We start from the raw sequence: 20,550 nt of genomic DNA on the forward strand, positions 1-20,550 counted from the left end.
CCCCAAACCAGATCCAAGAAGGGGTGGAGAACAGCTGAGTAAAGGCGAAATGTTAAAATGAAGAGTAGAAACGTGGAAGAGCTGATAAGCTCAGGTTAAGAATTCTTAGAGACGTTGAAAACAATGCTCCTTGGGGAACTGAGCTTCGCAGGGGACGGATTAATGGTTAACTGGCCAGAAAGTAAAGGTGGAGAAGAATGTTGACAGAGAGCGAAAGAAAGCTGGACAATTACCTGGTGACTAATCTAGGGAAATTTGTAAAGGGCAACATATTGTGGGCAACAAGAAGAGGCAGGTGCAAGTGATGGCACATGCATGATTTCTGTGTACGTAGTCACGCTCTAGTAAATGGTTTATCTCCTACTTTGAACTGTCTGACATTCTTTGAATAGAGGGCATTGAAAAGTATCCATTGTATAGTCTATCTTCTCTAGTCCTGCTTTCAATATGGCGGTTTAAACAGTTATTTTAACATGCTGAGTATATAGTTTCCGTGGGAAAACAATGGCGGTTGGCGGACAGTGAGGTGGCGGTTTAATGAGGGAATTTGTACTACATTCCAATACGGAATGGGTTTTTTTCAGTCTTTCTTGGCGAACTAAGAGGGTGGCGGTTTTTCGGGGGGCGGTTTAACGAGGTTCGACTGTATGTAAGTCTTTTTTTCTAATGGCTTTAAACCCAAATTATTGATGATGATGTTGTGTCTATGATAATGTGCATTTATATGGCTCCGAAGCTGTCGTAGACAGCCTTTGAAACTTCGACAGCCTTATCTGTATAGAGTAGGTCCACTGGGTCTTCTAAGCTGATGTTAAAAAGTTTGGCCTGGATTGCTGGACAGCTGAAAATGTGTTGACGAGACAGAGGGATGTCATCTGGGCAATGAGGACAAAAGTTGGTGTAATTACGCTGTCCGTCCGCAGAAATCCGCATCCCTTTTACATGATTTGTCCTAAGTCTGGTTATAATAGTTGATATGGCTCTGTCACAGTTCAAATTATTCAACTGTAATTCTAAATAACTAACCTCAACCTTGATGTATATAGTTATTAAAGGTGGGTGGGTATCCATTATTTTCAACTTGACAAAAATGAAAAAATAATTTGCATTCATTTCTTTTAGGGAACCATGGAAGAGAAAATTTATGATCGTCAGATCACGAAACTTTCATTGTCTTTTCGAGTGGTGGATGAGCAGCAGATTGATCGTCATTTCAGCGCCGCAGACCTGGCTGAGCTTTACAGTTTTAATCCAGAGATGACCTCTAACAGGCCCACACCCTTGGTACCCAAGGTGAGGATGTTCTAATCTAGTGATGAGTTTTCTAACATTTAGGGCCTGCTGTAGAAGAGGGAATAGTGCCATCAGATTCCTGAATACCTCTCAGTGGTGCAAAACTTTTGTCCGTGGGTCAAAAATCTGTATTTTGCAATTGTGGCAGATGGTAGGGATGAAACGTCATAAATTACTTTCGCTCTAATATATTAAATACATGGTCAGAGGATTAATTTGAGCGTTGCTTAAAAATGGGTGAATTTCTGAGCGTGTTTGCGTTTCATGGCTCAACATGTGGCAATTTTGCTGAATGAATGTAAACCAAATGGAATACATGTACTCTAAATGAAACAAACTGGTCCAGTAGAATGCTAGGATGAACTGCCAATGACTTGTTAGCAAAGAGTTTTAATGTATAATCTATATTTTCACCAAACCTGCATTCAAGATCTATTTTAAGTATTCAACTGTTCTTACAACTTGGACCCGTAATACCTCCATCTATATTCATTAAACATTTTTACTTATAATAAAGATAATATTGTAGGTTATTTTTTTGAAGCATATTTTTATTGATCAGTTGGGTCAATCTCAAATTGCATACAAACAGAATGCGCAATCAGAAAATGGATGGTAAATCTGACTCAAAAAAGAAATATATATAAAAAATAGAGAAAGTATGAATTGTAAATCTCTTACCAATCTCTTATATGTCAGTGCCATTCTTATAACTTATGAGCTTCAACTATTTTTTTGTTTTTTATTGTAATTTTATGAACTATACCATATAGTTTTCAGGTGGTGAATGAGGCTATTTACCTTGGCTATATATATTTATATATTTTTTAAAGAGTTGTAGGATTGTCAAATCCAGGAGAAAGGCCTTTTTTTTATTTCTATGAGTGTAAGGTACAAAAATTAACTAAGTTTTATAGTTTTTTAATGTTAAAATGTAAATACTGAAGCAAAGTAACTGCATATTAAAGCAAGGCCTATGACAATCTAAATTTTTCTGATGGGAAATGTCACTCTGATGTGCATCTAATTGCTTAGATCTGTTTTCTTTTCCCATAATTATTTCTGAAGTGTCATGCAGTTCTATCCAAATGCAATGTCATTAGTCTTTCCTTAATCTTTCTATACAATGTCCTTATATCTTTCATTGTAAATAGGATCGTCTTTTGGCGGAGTTACTGATTAAGAAGAAAGAGTGGATTGTGACTTATCATGAGCACGATTCTCTGCTCCAGAATGAGACTGAAGAGGATCTCACTGAAGAGGAAAGGCAAGCTGCATGGAATGAATATGAGAATGAGCGTGAGGGCAAAATGGCTGACGAGGACAACTTCCTGTCATCATTGAGTATGCTTTTTAAGCCACATTCAATGCTTATCTTGAATTACTTGCTGTTTAACAAAAATTAAAACTTTTCAACTTGGATAGCATGTTTTAACTGCCCTGAGACAATTCTCGACCCTGGGTGAATTCTTTTAACAAGAAGTTCCGTCTAGAACTATACGAGCCTACTTTCCCGTATACCCATACTACATTCTAGTACCTGATCAATATTCTCAAAAATAGCTAAAATCACAAATTGTTTCAAAAATATTTTTTAATATTTTAAGCTAATTTCTAAGAATAAAATATTCCTCACTCATCTAAAAAAAATTAGATGCGAATAAAATAGCAGCACCTTTTAAACAAAGCAGCTAATACACTTTTTTCCCATTAAAATAAATTCTTTAACAGCTTTCAAAACGAAATAATAATAATTAAAATTAATAAGCGCATTAAAATAAATACATCACATAAAAAAAAATCGTTTCTTTTTCCCCTGTTGCCAAAAATAATTTTTAAATGAATTGATGCACTTGCCAAAATAAATAAAAACAATAAAATGTCAACTGAAAGAAATACTTTTCATTGTCAAAAAAAAAAAAAAAAATCGTCTGTGCATATCTTTATGTAGTAACATAAATGATTTCGAGTTTATTCGCCGAAAACTGAATACCTAAATTAAAACTTTAGCTTGAAAATAAAAACAAATCATATCAACAATAATTATTTTACAGTTAAAACCATAGCTGCGGATTCGGAGTTGGAGTCAATCTCATTTTGGGATAAAGGTGTCAGAGACGAATATCCAAGAATCAGAGTCTGTCATTTGTCCTCCGTGTATAAATTTTTGCCAAAGCTACAAAGTCAGAGTCGGAGTCCGATTAATTGTGGAGGAGTCGGATTCGGAGTCAGGTGCCCCTAAATTGTTGGGGTCTAGAGTTTGGCGTCAAGAGCTATTTCTAACAAAATTTGTTCGAAATAAATCCGCCTTCAAGTACGGAATCTACATTGACTTTCAGTTTCCCCGTAGGCGCTAATGTTAAGGGATTTGAACTGTTCAAAATTGAACGGAAAATTCTTCAAATCAAAAAAATATTTTATTTACAAATTTTTCATCAAAAGCTTTTTCCTAGAATGTTTGAATCAAATTCGCCTCACAGTTCTTAATTGCCTTGAATTTCCCCGCAGGCGCTAGTGTTAAGCTTTTTTGAACTGTTCAAAATTGAACAAAAAAAAGTTCAAATCAAAAAGTGAAGTATCGGAAAGAGGTGTCCTCGCCGAGATCTTTCGAACAAAAAAAAAAAGTTTGTTTGAATCGGACTATTCATTCAAAAGTTATTGGGGGGGGGGGGGGGGACAGACAGACAGACAGACCGGCAGACATTTTTCCCCATCTCAATACCCTACTTTGCAATTTTTAATTTATCCATATTTATTTAATTATTTAATTATTTTATTTATTTTTGACTTTTTTTTTGTTTTTCTCGATATTTTTAGATGCATTAGAATTCTTTCATGCTTTTTTCTTCTTTTTCTGACTTTTACTGAGAAAGTAGGCTAAAAAGTGTTCCTGGGTGAACCCACAGAGCCGATTTATCTTCCTTTTTGACTAAATAAAAACAGAATGCATAATATTTTTTTATTGATACTATTTCTACACATTAAAATGTAGAGCTGTGGTGAATTATCACTTGTACATCAGCCTACGACAAGAACAGAAAAAGGCAGATAATTGAGAAGCACATGCAAGTTAAAACGTCTATTGAATAATTTAAAACACATAAGTTCTGAAGTGAGCTTGAAAAAGATTTGCTAATGAAAATTGGTTGATGTTATTAATGGTTTGGTGACTACTATAACTAATGATAAAGAGAAAACAAAAATTGTGACGTATCTAATAGCAATAATTTTTTTTTTTCAAAATTATAAATTTTTATTTTTGGCAAAGAATTTAAAAACGTTTCATCAAGTTCATACAAATAATGAAATTGAGTCTCAGTAGTTGAATAAAATTGCAAATATTCCCAAATAGCATCGAATCTTCTAACGCTTTCATATGATTTTAAGATATTCTTGATTCATCTTCTTCATTTACATTTTCATCACAATGTCCCCCCCCCCCCCCCCCCCGATGGCCTTTCTCTCCTCAACACAACAAGACAGAGGTTTAACTTCGTTTTCAGACTTGAATTTCTTACAATTTTAGAGCCAGGTCCCTCAATCCTTCCTCTGACGTCACCAAAGAAATTGTATTTTGAGTGCTCATTATTTCTGGTGTCTAATATTTCTTTCAAAGCGAATACTTGCACAAAATGTTTTTCTGAATATTCACTTAAACGTTGTATAAATTAACTCTATTTCTATTTCTGTCTCTATCTCTCTCTCTCTCTTGAATTAAAACTTAATACAGAGTTAAAGGAAGAGGGGCAGTATCAAGTTTTTTTCCACACCTCGTAAAAATTGAAGATCCCATACTGATTTAAAGTAATATTTTGTTGTAATAACATGTGTTCTCGAAAGCAACAAATTTGTACTTTCATTGGTTAACAACTTTTAAAATCTTCCATATGTAACTATTCGAGGGGGGAATGCATGAATAATACTAATTGAATGAAGAGTGAAATGTATGTAGGGGCATAAGCAGTGGCGGTGATTCAGGGAGGAGGGGGCAACTGGATCTCCCCCCTCCATCTCTTTTTATGGTTGATTTATTCATCGTATTTTCCAGTTTAGGAACCAAAACAGTTTATGAAACATTATTCATCACAAGCAGTAACTTGTATAAGTAAAAATAACAACAACGTGCATGGAGTACAAATAAAGTAATAAAATAGTTAAAAAAAGTATTTGTACTTTATGCACGTTGTTGTCGTTTTTACTCATTCCATAGTACAAAGTTTTTTCGACTGCTTTTTTACAGTAACTTGTAGTTTATGTGTATATCATGTAGATATTAGGAAATCAATTGTTTTTCTTACTCAAGTTATACTTGTTTTTTGAAATTATTACCCAGTGTTTGTGATATTTTAAAATACTTTGGAGTAAATAATGCAAATTTAATTTATGTCTAAGTGTTTCTTCAGGGAAAGTTATTGTGTTCCTAACTCATCAAACTCTTAAGAAAAACATGAGTGAATTACTCTCAAAACCAGCCCTAACAAAATTTTATATTCCCCCCCCCCCTCCTCTCTCTCTCTCTTCTTCATTTTTTTTTTGCTGAGGCTGAAAGTCCTATCTTCTCTTTTTTTTTTGCCCCCCCCCTTTTATGCCCCAATTGCCGCCTCTGAGCATAAGGGTAAGCAATTTGGATGGGATCATATAAAAGTCATTTGTGACCGGCCCCAAAGCTTCTGTGCATGCCCCCTGGATGCATTGCAGCATCACAATGTAAAGTTGCTGATGCATCAGGATGTCAAAATTCCTCCATAGGCCAGTCCTAAAACACACACACAAAGTCATCCAAAAATGTCTGGCCAAATTTTGAAATGGGTTTGCACATAATACAATACAATACAGAAGCATCTGCAGTACAATTCATGTTGGGACATACTATGTGACAATTATAGAGGATACTGTGTTGTCCAAACACGGGGATAATGTGGGAAGATACCCCCACTGGTCCTTTACAACATGCTGCACTTTAATACAAACTTATTTCAGCCTGCATGGAAGAACACGCTTTAGTGCAAACACCAACCTCATCCTAAATACCTCCTGGAGCCCTACACAGCAATGGTCTCTGACAACTGGGGTTTTCCTACTTTCTTAGTGATCATGACACAGCGCTTTCTGCCACCTTCACATGGCTTATCTGAACCTATTATACTGCAAATACTTTTATATTCATCCTCTCTCACTCCTTTCAAAATTTTCCCTGACATTTTCCGATCACCCTGTATTTTTATCTGTATATTCATACACACACACTTACTCGCACACACACACACACACATATATATATATATGTATACATGTTTATATATATAATCCATACGTAACTAGATATCATGCTTTTATATGTCCTGTTTTTTTCCCCCTACATTTTCAAAGAAAAATAAAAGGGGAAAATAGTTAGGGTCAAAAAATTGTTTAGTCTTGAGCTTAAAAATGAGGAAAATATTTTGTTCTGTATTTTGATGTTTTGAATTCCCCTCACTTTATGCTACTAACAGAAATAAAATTTTGTGACATAAGAGAATAATAAAGTTTTTTTTTAACCACTCTCTCTCTCTCTTTCAGACTGCAAGGAGCCCAATGCAGAAGAGGCGGACTATGTTGGGAACCTTTTGCCAAATGTGCAGACCATCTTCCAGGCCATCAGTCAGCGTATTATACAACAGGTGGGCACCTTTTCCTCTGGAGTCCATCCAGGAATAGTTTCCAGATGAAGCATTTGGTGCAGGGCCAGATTAAGGTGTGGGCACTTGGGGCAATTTGCACCAAAACTTGGAGAACACCAAATCTGCTGCTTTAATTAAAAATTTGAGTTATCTTTTTTTCACTGTAGTTTAAGTATCAACTGTGAAAATAAAAGTATCCTCAAACTTTTAAATGAAGAGGAGGAGGGGGGGTGTAAAACGTTTGTGCCCAGTGTCCTCAAAAACGTCCAATTTTTATTCTTTCACACAAAACGAGTTCACTTTTGTGATTTTTCTAAAGGATTCGATTTTGCCGTTATGGTTTTTGTTACTTGTCGCTTTTATTTAGGCTTAATATCAATAACACTTTGGACTGTATTCATATTAGATTATTTTTAAAAAATGAGTAGTAATTTGCGACTGTCGGAAAAATTTCGCAAATGTAGGAATTCTTGAACTTTTGTCAGTCAGCCATTTGCTGTAATTATAGTCATAAGAACATATATTAATGGTCAATCGTCTTTATTTCACAGTCAGACCCTGTAAAATTATAGCAGAAAGTGTAAGTATTTACTCCTTTAGCATCTGCTTAAAAAAGTTAAACTAAAATCAGGAAAACGTTCACATTTTCGAGTGTTTTTTTCCCCAAGATATGTTTGCAAAACAATTCCTGTAAAAAAAAAATCAATAAAAAAAATTGAAAATTCAATATTTAATTGCAGAGTATTTTCATAAATTCGGCTCCTCATATAAGTCAGCTCCCTAACTTTCAACCTCCATTTTTTTTTTTTTTGTACTAAATTTCTCAAGTGTGATAGTGTGAAATATGTGAGTATAAACAGTAAATATTATCTGTCTATATTTTGTGATGCATAAAATTTTTTTCCTTTTCTTGAATTTTTTTTTTTTTTCTGATGAAATCATGCTTTCTCAAATGTTAATAACTCATACCTCATTTGGGGACTTCCAATGAAATCGATATTACTTTTCAAGTTCCTTTGAATGATCGCCATTTGACGTCAAATTTTTCAAGTTGCACCTTTCATTGCTTAACAGAATGAAAGTTGCTGTAAAATTTTACCCAGCTATCCATTAATAACGGGAAAAAAAAAGGATTTTTTTCAAGAATTTAGTGGGTTTTAGTAAGGGGTTGATGGTTTAGGTAAAATTCTTTTAGGTTGTTGATGCATGAAAAAGTTTGGGAAACCCACACATAAAATATGTGTAAAATGCTTAAAATATCTTAAGTTTTTGAAAAACTTAAGTCAATTTCTTCGCAAAAAAGTTTAGGAACTCTGTAGTTGAACTAAATGATAATTTTTTCCAAGCAGACATTTGATGTGTTTGTTATTTCATTTCATCATAAAATCAATATATATATATATATATATATATATATATATATATATATATATATATATATATATATATATATATATATATATATATATATATATTTAAAAAAAAGAAACCACACCCACACAATTATAATGTTTTGAAACTAAGTTACTAATTTCATAAATTGGTAGCTCTGTAGTGAAATTGTGGAGAACTATTTTCTCCTGAACATTACTTATTTGACTGCCGTTTGACCTCATCTTTTCACATTTGTAAGAATAATTCACAAACTACTACTCACAATATTTCAGCGATTTCATCAGTTACAAATTATCCCAAAATATTTAATAAAGTATTTTTTACCTCTTTCTTCATTTCTTTTAATAACAATAATTACTTTGAAGTTTTATCATGATTTTTATTACATGTTTATGTAATTGTGTTTTGTATTTATTAATATTTTCATATTTTTTTTAAATTCATAATATTGTCATTTTTATCTTGGAGTATATTGTTTTCGTGTAAAATTACACCAAATACAACGGTGTAAAATTACTGTAATTAACAATGCAAAATGAACTTTTTGTGTGTATACCTTGTATTTTTAAAAAATATTTTAATAAAATGCCTCATTGACCCCTTTGCTCAGATAGATTTATCTGAGCATTTAAAACTGATAAACCATGCAATTTTTAGGTGTGGTGTTCTCTGAGGGTGTTATCTATTGTAATTGAGAATGAAATTGTACTTTGTAGCAATGATTCAATACAAATCATGCTAAAACATATTTTGTACGCATGTTTTCAAGTAACACACTCATTTGATCTTATTTTTAATAGCATTCAGCCCCCCTCGCAAAGCACACCCTTTTGATGCTGGTGATGCAATCATTGGAGGGAGTTAGGTCTGAACTGCAAACCAGGCAGGTCAGGTATCTCAGGATGAAGCAAGAAGTAAGTAGGTTGTTTCAAAATTAAGTACAGTTAAAATTGATTGAGTCCTCCCCATAGACATAGGTCTTTTTCAAACAGGGACAAGACCTCCCTTTGCCTCCACCAATTTAAAGTAAAATAAAATATTCTTCAAAAAGAAAAAAATAAATAAAATCAACACCAGGACCCTTTAATGTATATTTTATAGAAAATCAACAATAAGTGTGTGTGTGTACATCCACACAAATAAAAAACCTACATTCAACTTCACTCCTTCAGTTCTATATCTGAATTCCTACTTTTTACAATGAGTAAAAAAAAAAAAAAATGCAGCATATCTCAAGATTTTAAAGAAAGAAAAATGTTTTGACGCTACAAGTTCCGAAGACAGGGCGTTTTTAGTCAAGGGAGTAAACTTTTGAATCGAAAAAGGGATTCCTTGTAACAACAAAACACGTATATGTGCCTTCAGTTTTTTTTTTTAATTTTGTGCCTCATTAATATTGTATACCCTTTAGATTTTTTAGCACAAAAAAAACTGTATGTATTTCAACTCAATGGTCGGAGTTGTTCTAAGAATCCTAAAATTTCAAATTTTTCATCAAATTTCGATTTTTGTCTTAAAATTCCTGAAAATTTCATTATTTTATTCCATACTTGCACAGAAAAAGAAAATTCAACCTAAAACTAAAACGATTCTTGGTGCCTATATTTTATGGTAAAATAAATTAGGTAGACTCTAAGAAATTTTCTCTGAAAAAGAAAAACCTATACCAACTGCTGCTTTTTTTTTTTTTTTTTTGAGAAGGGGGGGGGGGAAGGAACAGTTACCCAAAATATATGCTCAATGTAAAGCTGTTGATAATATCTGCCTCCAGCTCGGTTATTCACTATTCCTGACTGAGGAGTTCTTTTAAGAACAGAACTGCAGTCTTGTCCCAGGATGATGAAAAACATGAATTAACTTTATGTTTATAAAAAAAAGCAGGATGTGATGCTATTTTGGCTATCATTAATTATGTTTCTCCGTAGTTCTTTATTAAACCATATCTGTGGTATGTAGGGGAGACCTTGGGGTGTAATGTAATGTAGTTCTGTATGGGGCATTAATGCATCCATGATCACTCATGTCGCTTTCACAGGGGTGCCCCCTTAAGAGCAAGGGTGCATCCCCTAAATATCGCAAAAAAACCCTCAAAACGCACATCCCTAAAAATTTCAATGCCGCAGTCCGTGCCATGACCCCCCTAGGTGAGCACCCCTGACTTACATAACAGCATCTTCCATAACTAAAGAATTAGACCATTTGCCGTTGTTAAAGAATGGCTCAAAATTTTCATGTGAAGGTTTTTGGTTGTGTGTCATCCATGTCAGTACCCTCGTTGGTTTCGTCCTCCTTTGTCACTTTTAAAAAGCTCTTCTTTCAGTGAGCTCTGAAATGTGTCTGTTTAATAACTTTACCTCCAGATAAAGTTCTGAAACCAATTGCAAAAAATATTTCCATTGACCCAAGCTCCCTTATTATAATGCCAAAATGTAGTTTATTACGCAATATCTGCGATATCAGAAGTTTGAATTTTAAAAGAGGGGAAATTTTATCTGTTTGCTGTGCCACACCTGCGTTAAATAAAATATCATTTGCTTAAAATTTAGTTAAGGTGTCAAATCTTAAGCCATATAAAATAAACCCTTGTAAAATGAAGGTCTACTGTATTGATTGTTTTATTTATTTATTTATTATTATTATTAGTATTATTATTTTATTTATTTATTTATTTATTTATTTTTTTATTTTTTTGAACCTAATTCTTACATAGAATTACAATTAAATAAAACGAAATGCTGGATGAGACAGAGTTTGTAAGACTGATATTTAACAAGTAAAGCACTTGGATAAATAGCATTCTGTTTGGGATTCTTTTATTATAATATTCCTCTGAAAAACATTTAATGAAAAAACATAAACCTGATATTCTAGATATCAAAATATGTTATTAACCTTAAAAAAAAAAAATATTGTTACATGTTTTTAGTACACTTCTTTCCAGGTTATTTCCTTTTATGAAACCTTTAAAGTGAATGATGAAACCTCTGATTCCTGGGAAAATCGGTTGTTAATGGAGGTTGCTTTAAACTAGTGAATAATATCAATTAGCGTGTGTTTTAACTGCTGTGTAAAAGCAAGAATTTAATTCATTATAACAAAACTTTAAGTATATTTTTAAAATTATTTTCTCAAAAAATCACAGTTGCTCATTTATTTCCTATTTTGAGACTTTCTAAGCTGCTACATCACCCACAGTTTTTTATTTTTTTATTTTTTATAGTCTATTCCAGAAGTGTAGGAAAATGCTACATGCTTTAACAAAGCTAGGAAAGGGAAGTGCAATCAGAAGATTTTTTGAAGAAAAGTGCCAGTATGATACTGTATGGGCTCCGGAAGGAAATTGTAAAAATAAAATGCCAAACGAGTGAAGTTCCTTGCACTGCTCTTATGATTGTATCCAGATTTAACTGAGGAGTCTTAAAATTTTTTTTTCTTTTCTTACCTTTTTTTTTAATAGGAAGAAAATGCAGTGCCGATTAATGTAGAGTAATTTAGCGCTATACTTATGGGGTCATGTCTATTCCATGAAATTTTGGTTGTTTGAAGAGTTGGTCGATCAGAGAGATATCAATGCATTGTGAGTTTAAACTTGCATCAAAAGTACCAAAACAAAATTAAAATTTTCGAGCTGTAAAAAATATCTGCTTTTTTTCATTGATGTTGAATATCGTCTTAAACATTTCAAATTTTTGTGTTAGTATTTCTTTTATGCTTGTGGTTTCTCTAAATATAAATGTGAAGGCCATGTAAAATGTTAGATTTAGTTTTTTTTTCTTTTTGCTTCAAACTTTTAAAGTCTGAACTCTGCTTCTTATTTTGACCATTTTTGGCTATTGCAAAAATAGAGGTCATGCAGATTAGTTAAATGCAGACATGCTGTACATTTTAAGTACATTCTCAAAACATTAAACCTTTTGTGTTTTCTTTTCTTTTCCAGTTCTTTGCCAAGGGCTCTGTTCCCAATTTTATCAACAAGTATTTGGATGAGCTGACAAGCCTCATGAAGAACTTGGGAACGTTTGTCTTAACGATACGGCAGGTGAGTTTCAAGTTCAATGATTAATTTTACTTTATATCAACATTATGGTTTTCAGTTTATACTATTTTTTGTCAGTTATTTTGCCTGCCTTAATCGACCACTCACAAACAATGGTGTTCCCATAGGGTATACTCCATATACGCCGCATACTCTCAAACAATTTTTAGATCGATAGCTTATACCCTCAAGCTTCAAAAATTTTCATATTATGACATATGTATATGATCGCATACACATTTTGTGCGTAATGGATTACTGGGAGTATACCCTCAGAAAAATTGATAAGAACATAATTGCTCACAAAAGTTCCATTGGTCACATGCATCCTAGGAGTCACAGGTTTAGTATTCAGTGATGATTGTTCTGGTCATGCACCGGAATTTTTGTTTGTGTTTTAAAGCCAAAAATCTGGCCTCAGTGGTTGTGTTTTATCTCCTTACCATTTATTATTATTATTTTACCAATTTTTACTTGCTTCACATTGTTGGTGATTATTTTAGTATTAATGATACTTATCGTGTAGACCTTTTAAAATACAATTCTAAAATTATTTTACTTTAAATTATTCTTTTATTTGTTGTTAGTTATGCTTCCTATGCCTTCGTTTAGAAAAATGCAATCTCTTTGCATCCAAAGTGGACATCGGATTATTTTTCATTTTTAATGCTTTTTACACTTTGTTCAGAGATAAATAAGAAACACTTCTTTTTTATTTTCATTAAAATCATTAAGTGAAAACTTTCAAATGAAATTCCATGCTCTTTAAGATTTTCCAAAGAAAAAAAAAATCAATTCTCTTATATGTTCTTTTGTATAAAACATACAATATCCTGTAATTGTTTTGAGCAGTACATGTATTATTATTATTTTTTTTGAGCAATCACAAATTACTTATTTTCCTAACTTGACTGTAGTTGATGTTCCTTTGATTTTTCAGATTACCATGAGAACGTGAATAAGTCTATCTTGTTATTTTGCATATTAATTATAGACTTTTTTTTAAGGCTTCAATCAAGCAGATTTTACATTAAAAACTTTTTTTAATATAAAACTCCATTTTTAATGAATTATATATTTTTTATTTGATTGTTACATGACATTAGTCATTTATAAATATCCTCTTTTCCCTCAGCAAATCCAACAAGCTCAGAAGCCACCTCCTGTCCACAATCCAAACCCTACTGCTCCTAATGTGAGACATTACATGAATTCGCAACAAGAACATATCCGAATGGTAAATCTGCAACGCCTACAGGTATTACCAGTTTGTTATTTTTCTGTCTGCTCTCTCTCTCTCTTTTTCAAGTATTTTACAACAGCCCTTTTTTCTGTCCCCAGAATCATACTTGAAAATTCTTCTGGTTGGAATTTGACCTTTCTTTTGATTATTTACAAAAAAAAAAAAAAAAAAATCTTTTGAAAATAACTATGATAGATCAAAATTAGACCTTTTAAATACATAGTTTAGTTAATTTTGATCTGCATTCAAAAAATGTTGTCAATACATGATTCAGGGTTAGGTTTTTGCCGGCAAACATGAATTATTGCCAGGCGAAAAGTGAAGAAAAACCAAGCAGAAAGAGAACAAATAAGAAGAATGAAGTTATTACGTCTTGTAAACTTTTCTCTTTATGTTTCACGCTAAGCTTTTCAGTTAAAACAAAACTGCTTGAATGACTTCAATTCTGCAATCAAGATTGCTTATTACTTTCACTTTGCTTGGAGTTATTCTCTAATTACTCAAATCTATTATTGTCTTTGGGATTGGTTTATGTGACCCACGTGAATCCATTGCTGTGTGGCCAAAGCATAGTTGAAAATTGCTTTGCTGTTTTTGTGGAGATTCTCCACAATCTCCACAAAAACTGAAGCTTCACAATTCAGCAAACTTATTTGCTCTTCATTTCTCAGTCAAGTTTGTTAAATGAGCATTTTCATACAATCATGAAACTACGACAACACTTCCCTTTAGTCCTGATCTGAGTATCAGCCCTGATGCTGATCCTAATGATCTCCTTATTAGAACTGATCAGCTGATGTTAGAATTTTCGTTGACTCTCCAATCTGCAGTCTCTTGTAATATCATTATAATTTTACTAATATTCAATGTATATTCATCAAGAAGTTGCATTCATATTCTTTTTCACTATATGAAAGGTGTTGGAACACATTCTCTGCTTAATCAAGATTCCACTGTAATATGGGAAGGTGTTTCACTGAAGATCTGCGATGGGACTTGTATAGAACAATGAGATGCTTCCAAGATAAGTTTAAAAGTCCTTTTTGGACATGGGCTCATAGTAGTGAAGCTGATATACTCTGGTTTTGCACAGAATTTGTGTATTTTGATTGTTTTTGTATATTTTTAAATTATTTTAGGGAGAATGCTCACGTGAGTCTCCCAACTTAATACAAATGTTCATGTTTTTGAACTTTGCAACCTACCTAGTACATTAGAAGTATGTTAATGGTTTATCGCCCTTTCTCTCCAAATAAAAATAATGGTTAGGAAACTCAAAAACAGGAAAAAAAAGGTGTTGGGTGGTTGGAGAAAACGGTGGATTATTTGTATTCAGGAGGACACTTGGCATAAGAATCAACGAAAACTGTGTCAGAAGCATATTTGCCTTGCAGTGTTATTTCCCTCAGAACGAGCATGTGGAAAACAATTTTTCTTCATTCAGTAGGTTATCAGTCAATTCCAGCCAAGGACTGCGAATAAGCACGAAACTGCAGTCCTCGGCTGGAATTGACTGAGCTGGCGGTGTATTTCATGTATTTCTGCCTTAGCCCTCGCTATTGGGCTTACTGAATATACCTGCCTTGCCTTCAATATTCGAGCTGAACCGAACCATTGCTTCGGTCACTCGTCTGGTCAGTGCTAATTCTGTATTAGCTACCAGTTTGTTTGGCACTCTTGGCTTCTTTAAGAGGTTTTCCACCTCCAGCTGAGTCACTCCTATGCCAGGCTGTTGAGTGCTAATAAGCACGAAACTGCAGTCCTCGGCTGGAATTGACTGAGCTGGCGGTGTATTTCAATTGTTCTTCATGTTTATTTGAAACTCTTAATTTTGAAGTTACTTCAATGCTAAGAATATTTGGGTACAGTTAAATTGTGTTTTTTTTTTTTTTTTTTTTGATAAATAAAATCAATGCTAGATCTTTTTGACTGCCCCCTTCCCCTTTCAAATAAAAGTTCAGTCTTGTGATTTTTTAAGAGTGGTACTCGTGAAAATGTTTCTCCCACTAAAAGAAAACCCTCGAAATCGTTAATAAATTGGATATTAATGTAAATTTTGCTTGAACATTATTTTGGTGATTGAAATAACATTATCTTTCTCAGAAATTAAGATTGTTGCCCAACTACAGAATATTTTGCCAAGTTTATGCAAAAAAAAAAAAAAAAAAATGCTTGCTCATTAAGATACCAAAAAAAAACTTAGCACTTTCAGATCTAACCTATTTGGTCCGCATGTCTCGCTCCAGACTAAGGGTTTTTGGCGTTTTGCATGATTAAAAAAAAAAAAAAAAACTTGGAAGATGGATATTTTAATAGTTTTTATTTTATTACATTCTTCAAGTTGTTTTCTTTCATAATGAAGGAAGTATTTGAATGAAATAAGAATTGATTTTTAGTAAGAAATTATAGAAAAAAGCAAGTTTGAAACTAAAAAAAAAGTTTCACATAGAAAAACATTTTTAACCATAAAAGTTTACATAAGCTTAATTAAAAATTTACCTAGATCTTGAACAAATATCTGGAAATGGATTTAATTTGTTAATAAACATTTGAATAAAACAAAGTATATATATATATGTGTGTGTGTGTGTGTTCCCTATACAAATTCACAGTTTACGTCGGATCTCGACCAAATTTGGAAGGGAAGTACGTGGGCACCCGAGAAGGAAGGGGGGTGGGGGGGGGGGGGGTTCAAACGCCAAAAAAGAACCAAACCGTTCAAATTTTAATTTTAGGGCCCGAAAATGGCATTAAATGGCTCTTTCTACCTGAAATAATTATCCAATCAGTTTGATTTTGGCGCCATTCAAAAGCTCGCGAAAAACACCCATATTAGCCCCTTAATTTCCTTTAAATTGCGGAAAAAAAGGCTGTAAAATCACCATGAAAAAATTAAAAAAGCAGTATTAAGCCTAATGGAATAGATATTTTATGTGAAAAATTTATCGTTTGAGCGATCTCATTTTAAATTAGTGTAAACAATTCAGAAGGTTGCCACTTTTTTTTTTCTCGACTGTGACTAAATAAAATTTTGTTTTTGTTTTCAGATAAAAAATTTTCCTTTTGATTATTAATTGACGATTTATCTTCTTTCTTTTTTCTTTTGAATTTTAGGTGTTGCGTTTAATTTATTTGGGAATTTTTTATTTGCCGTTTTCTTTCTTTAAGAATGATTATTTTGACGGGAAATTCACATTATTTTTTTTCTCTAATTGAAGCCCGATTGTTGAACATGCGTCACTTGACATACCTTTTATATTCGAGGTAGACTGTGCAAAGCCGAACAACACAGCTAGTTATTTAATAAAATTAGCTTTTGTATGGTACATTTCAAAGCACAAATTTGAATTTAAACCCCAATTCTATTATGTTTCCTGTAGTTACTTCTGCTTGGTGCTGCCATCTCTATATTTTTTTTTAAAAGTAAAACATTTGTAGATAATATCTAAAAAGACTAGAAACATACGAGAGATGTTTTTAAAGTAATGTCCCCATTTTGAAATAAAGAAAGAACGAGTACAGATAGAGCTGAGAAATTTATTGTACAAAAATCTACCACCCTTACGCTATACTTCGACATTGCTGCCGTGATTTTCCAAGCATTTGTCATAGCGTGGTACAGATTTTTGTATACCTATTCGTAGACAATCGCCTGTGTAGTCAATCATGGGGTAATATGCTCTCTGAGCTCATTATTGCTGTTGTGCCATAGACCACTTAGGAAATATTTTAGATGCAAAAACAAATGAAAGTTACTGCGAGCGAGGTGGGGGCAGACCAGAGGATATTCAAAAACGTCCCAGCCAAAGCCCTGTAAGAGTCATCATGGTTCACTACACAGGCGGCATTTTTGTACGAATAGGTATACAGAAGTCTGTACCGCGCTATGACAAATGCTTGGAAAATCACGGGAGCAATGTCGAAAAATAGCGTAAGGGTGGTAGATTTTTGTGCAATAAATTTCATTGTTCTATCTGTTCTCTTTCTTTTTTTATTCCGAAACGGACCTTACTTTTAAAACACGCCTTGTATATTACTCGTACTGTTATAACTAAGAGTGCTAAAATTTGACCCTGAGAGGCTCTCAGTGAACCTTACCAAAAATAGCAACCCAAGTGACGCTCGGGCTTAGACCTCAAAGTGTTAATAAAATTCTGTATTTTCTATGCTTATTTTTTCAGGCACAGTTAAGGGGCCAGATGCGAGGTACCACAGCTCATGGGCAGCCGATGTACTTCGACCCCCGTTCTTTCCCCATGTACATGCGAATGCGGATGCCCCAAGTGAATATCCGGCCCCGCCCACCTGCACCCCAGTCCACCTCTGCAGAGCCTATAGTGACAGAAGAGGAAGAAGTCAGATCCGAAAAAGATACACCTGCACCCACCAACCAATCAAGTGTGACTATTGAAGAAATCACATAGTAAGGTGGGTCACATGTGTCCCACCTTACAACTGAGAGAATGTTTTACTTTTTGGGCAATTTTCAAATTGTTCACAGGTGGCATAAAGCTTTTCAAAAGCAATACCAACATGTGGTTTTTGGTTTTGCGTGGGACAGAATCTGTTTTGGCTGAACTAAAAGAAATGAAAATTTACTTCTCAAGTTTGACTTTTGAGTGTTCTAGAACGACATTAGCCATTGCCCACATCAAAATTGCATTTTCTGAATATAGAATGACTGATTATGAATAACCTTGTTGAACATGCAGGGTAAAAAGGGAAGAAAGAATGAAAGTATACATCAAGTGGAACCTTGGGGTCAAAGAGAAAGAAAAGTCTTCTCAATCTGTAAGTTTTGAACTTGTAACTCATGCCATTCAGCATTTTTAATTGTACCCTGTCAGCAAAACCATTTGTGCTATTTATTAATTTATTACTGATGCATCTTACAAAACTACTTTTAACCCAAGAGGCATCAATATGTTGAATTGGGGTGTTTAAAACACCAAGTTCGTAGGTGCTTCCTTGGGTGATCCTTTTTATAGGACTGATTTGTGTTGCCATTCCATTTTATCTGTGCAGGCCTGACACTAAAGAGAAAACTAATTATTAAAGATATCATCTGAAATAAAATTATATAAAGCAAAGTGATTTTTGGAAGACAAAATGTAAATAAAATTTTACCATGAGCCATAAATAGTGTATATTTTTTAGTTATATTTTAGTAAACTTCAACTAAAAAAAGTTGCTGAGAATTATATCAACTTAATGTGTTTTTTTACGCTTTTTCCCATGGGGGGGGGGGACAGTGCATTATTTGACATAGAGACTGTGCAACACTATTATCGCATAGTGAAAACAATCTCACTTAGAAGGTGCAAAATATACTAGGCGACATTTGGAATGTTAATAAAACTGACTTGTGATTTATGAATGCATTGGTCGATATATAAACTATATAATTGGGGGGGGGGGGGCAAAAGAATAGAGTTAGCCTCTGGCTGTGTGCAGTGGCATAGTTAGGGTGGGGTGGATGGGGAGGCCCTCCTCGGGCAGCAATTTGACACATTTCATGAGGAAAAAGTTTCCATGCATTCTTCTGATAAGGAAATCACACTTTCAATCTATTAATGAAGGCAAAAAAGAAGTTTACGAACTAGTGTAAGTGTTTTAGAATGACTATGATAGTAAAATTACTCTAATACAAAATATGTGTTTCTCTTGTGGACAAATCAGCTCTATTGTTTGTCCTTCTCTTCGTTTGGAGGCAGCAGTAAAAAGTCATGGAACAAAGGTTTATTGTTTTTATTTGCCCCTGGAAAATTTCCTTGAAGGGCCCCTGACCCTTAATCAGGCCCGTCATTTCAAACTTTTTCATTGAGGAGGGTAGGTATACTCAACGTACTTTAAATAGGAAAAAAAGCATCAAAATATAAACAAAAATGCATAATTACAATATGTTTTTTAAATCCAGGGGGTGATTGCCCAAATGAGTCTTGCCCTTAACGTTATCAGAGAAAGCTTAAAACTGCCTTTAATTTTGGAAAAAAATCAGGAGGAAATTCCAACCCTTTTTTCATTTGCTTTGCTAAAAATTACCTAAAAATTGCAATTTTGGACTAGAATTTTGAAATGTTCGATGGGATTTGAATTCTCTTTTTTTTTTCTGAAAGAAAAACATGGAAATAGATGCATTTTCTTTCATCTGAAATTAAGTTTTTAGTTTTATTTTAAGTTCTTTTTCTTCTTTTAATGTATTAGATTTTTCTTAACTAAAGGGCGACAAATTGAGGAACCGCCCTGGATAGCAAAAAACTGTATACTACTGGTAGATGACAAGGCACTTGTGAATGCAACATGTAGGGGCACATGTTAACAGTTCCCATATTCTCTCTATAATATTAATATTAGTGTATGGTTATTATAATTGTTAAAAAAAGATGCAAAGATTTATGCTTATTACTTTAATGCAATCAGTTTGTAAGTTTATTGTTACTTTTTATTGCATTATTATTAAATACTAAAAAAGTGACTGTCAAGGTATAACGGGTGAAAATTGCTTCTCTTCTTCTATGTATGAACAAAGCCATTGTCTGTTTGGTGATATTTTGATAGTTGAAATTTTAATTTACCGGATGAAGTTCAACCTTGTCACAAAAAAGCCTTTAAACATTACCAAAACACATTATCAAATTATCATGCCGTTGCCGGAGTTTCATTGTTAAAACAAGCACGTTACTCAATCATCGGCTATTATATATATGAGGGTTTGTTTATTTTACTATTTTTTATTTTTAAATTCATTTTGTTACTAAATAGTTGGCCAACAATTTAGTGTTATGTAATATTTACAAGGAAAAAAAGTAAGAAAATGTTTTTATTAGCTGAAAGCTGAAGTTTAAAATTTTAAAATTAATCATCTTATTCTTTATCCTCCCCCCACCCTCTCACCATTTTTTCCCAGAACTGATACAAAGTGA

At 33.3% G+C, this 20,550-nt stretch overlaps 1 protein-coding gene across 1 annotated transcript in view; it reads left to right on the forward strand.

Annotated features, from left to right (window-relative positions):
- Positions 1 to 18,051, forward strand: part of LOC129220824 (transcriptional regulator ATRX homolog) — an 86,007-nt gene extending 67,956 nt beyond the window's left edge. The window contains exons 20-26 of the mRNA XM_054855254.1: positions 1,123 to 1,293; positions 2,448 to 2,637; positions 6,853 to 6,953; positions 9,149 to 9,262; positions 12,286 to 12,387; positions 13,520 to 13,642; positions 17,809 to 18,051. Of these exons, the coding sequence (XP_054711229.1) occupies positions 1,123 to 1,293; positions 2,448 to 2,637; positions 6,853 to 6,953; positions 9,149 to 9,262; positions 12,286 to 12,387; positions 13,520 to 13,642; positions 17,809 to 18,051 (1,044 nt within the window). The remainder of the gene's footprint in view (positions 1 to 1,122; positions 1,294 to 2,447; positions 2,638 to 6,852; positions 6,954 to 9,148; positions 9,263 to 12,285; positions 12,388 to 13,519; positions 13,643 to 17,808) is intronic.
- The last annotated feature ends 2,499 nt before the right edge of the window (positions 18,052 to 20,550 follow it).

Source organism: Uloborus diversus, chromosome 4 (assembly GCF_026930045.1).
Source record: "Uloborus diversus isolate 005 chromosome 4, Udiv.v.3.1, whole genome shotgun sequence".
NCBI lineage: Eukaryota > Metazoa > Arthropoda > Arachnida > Araneae > Uloboridae > Uloborus > Uloborus diversus.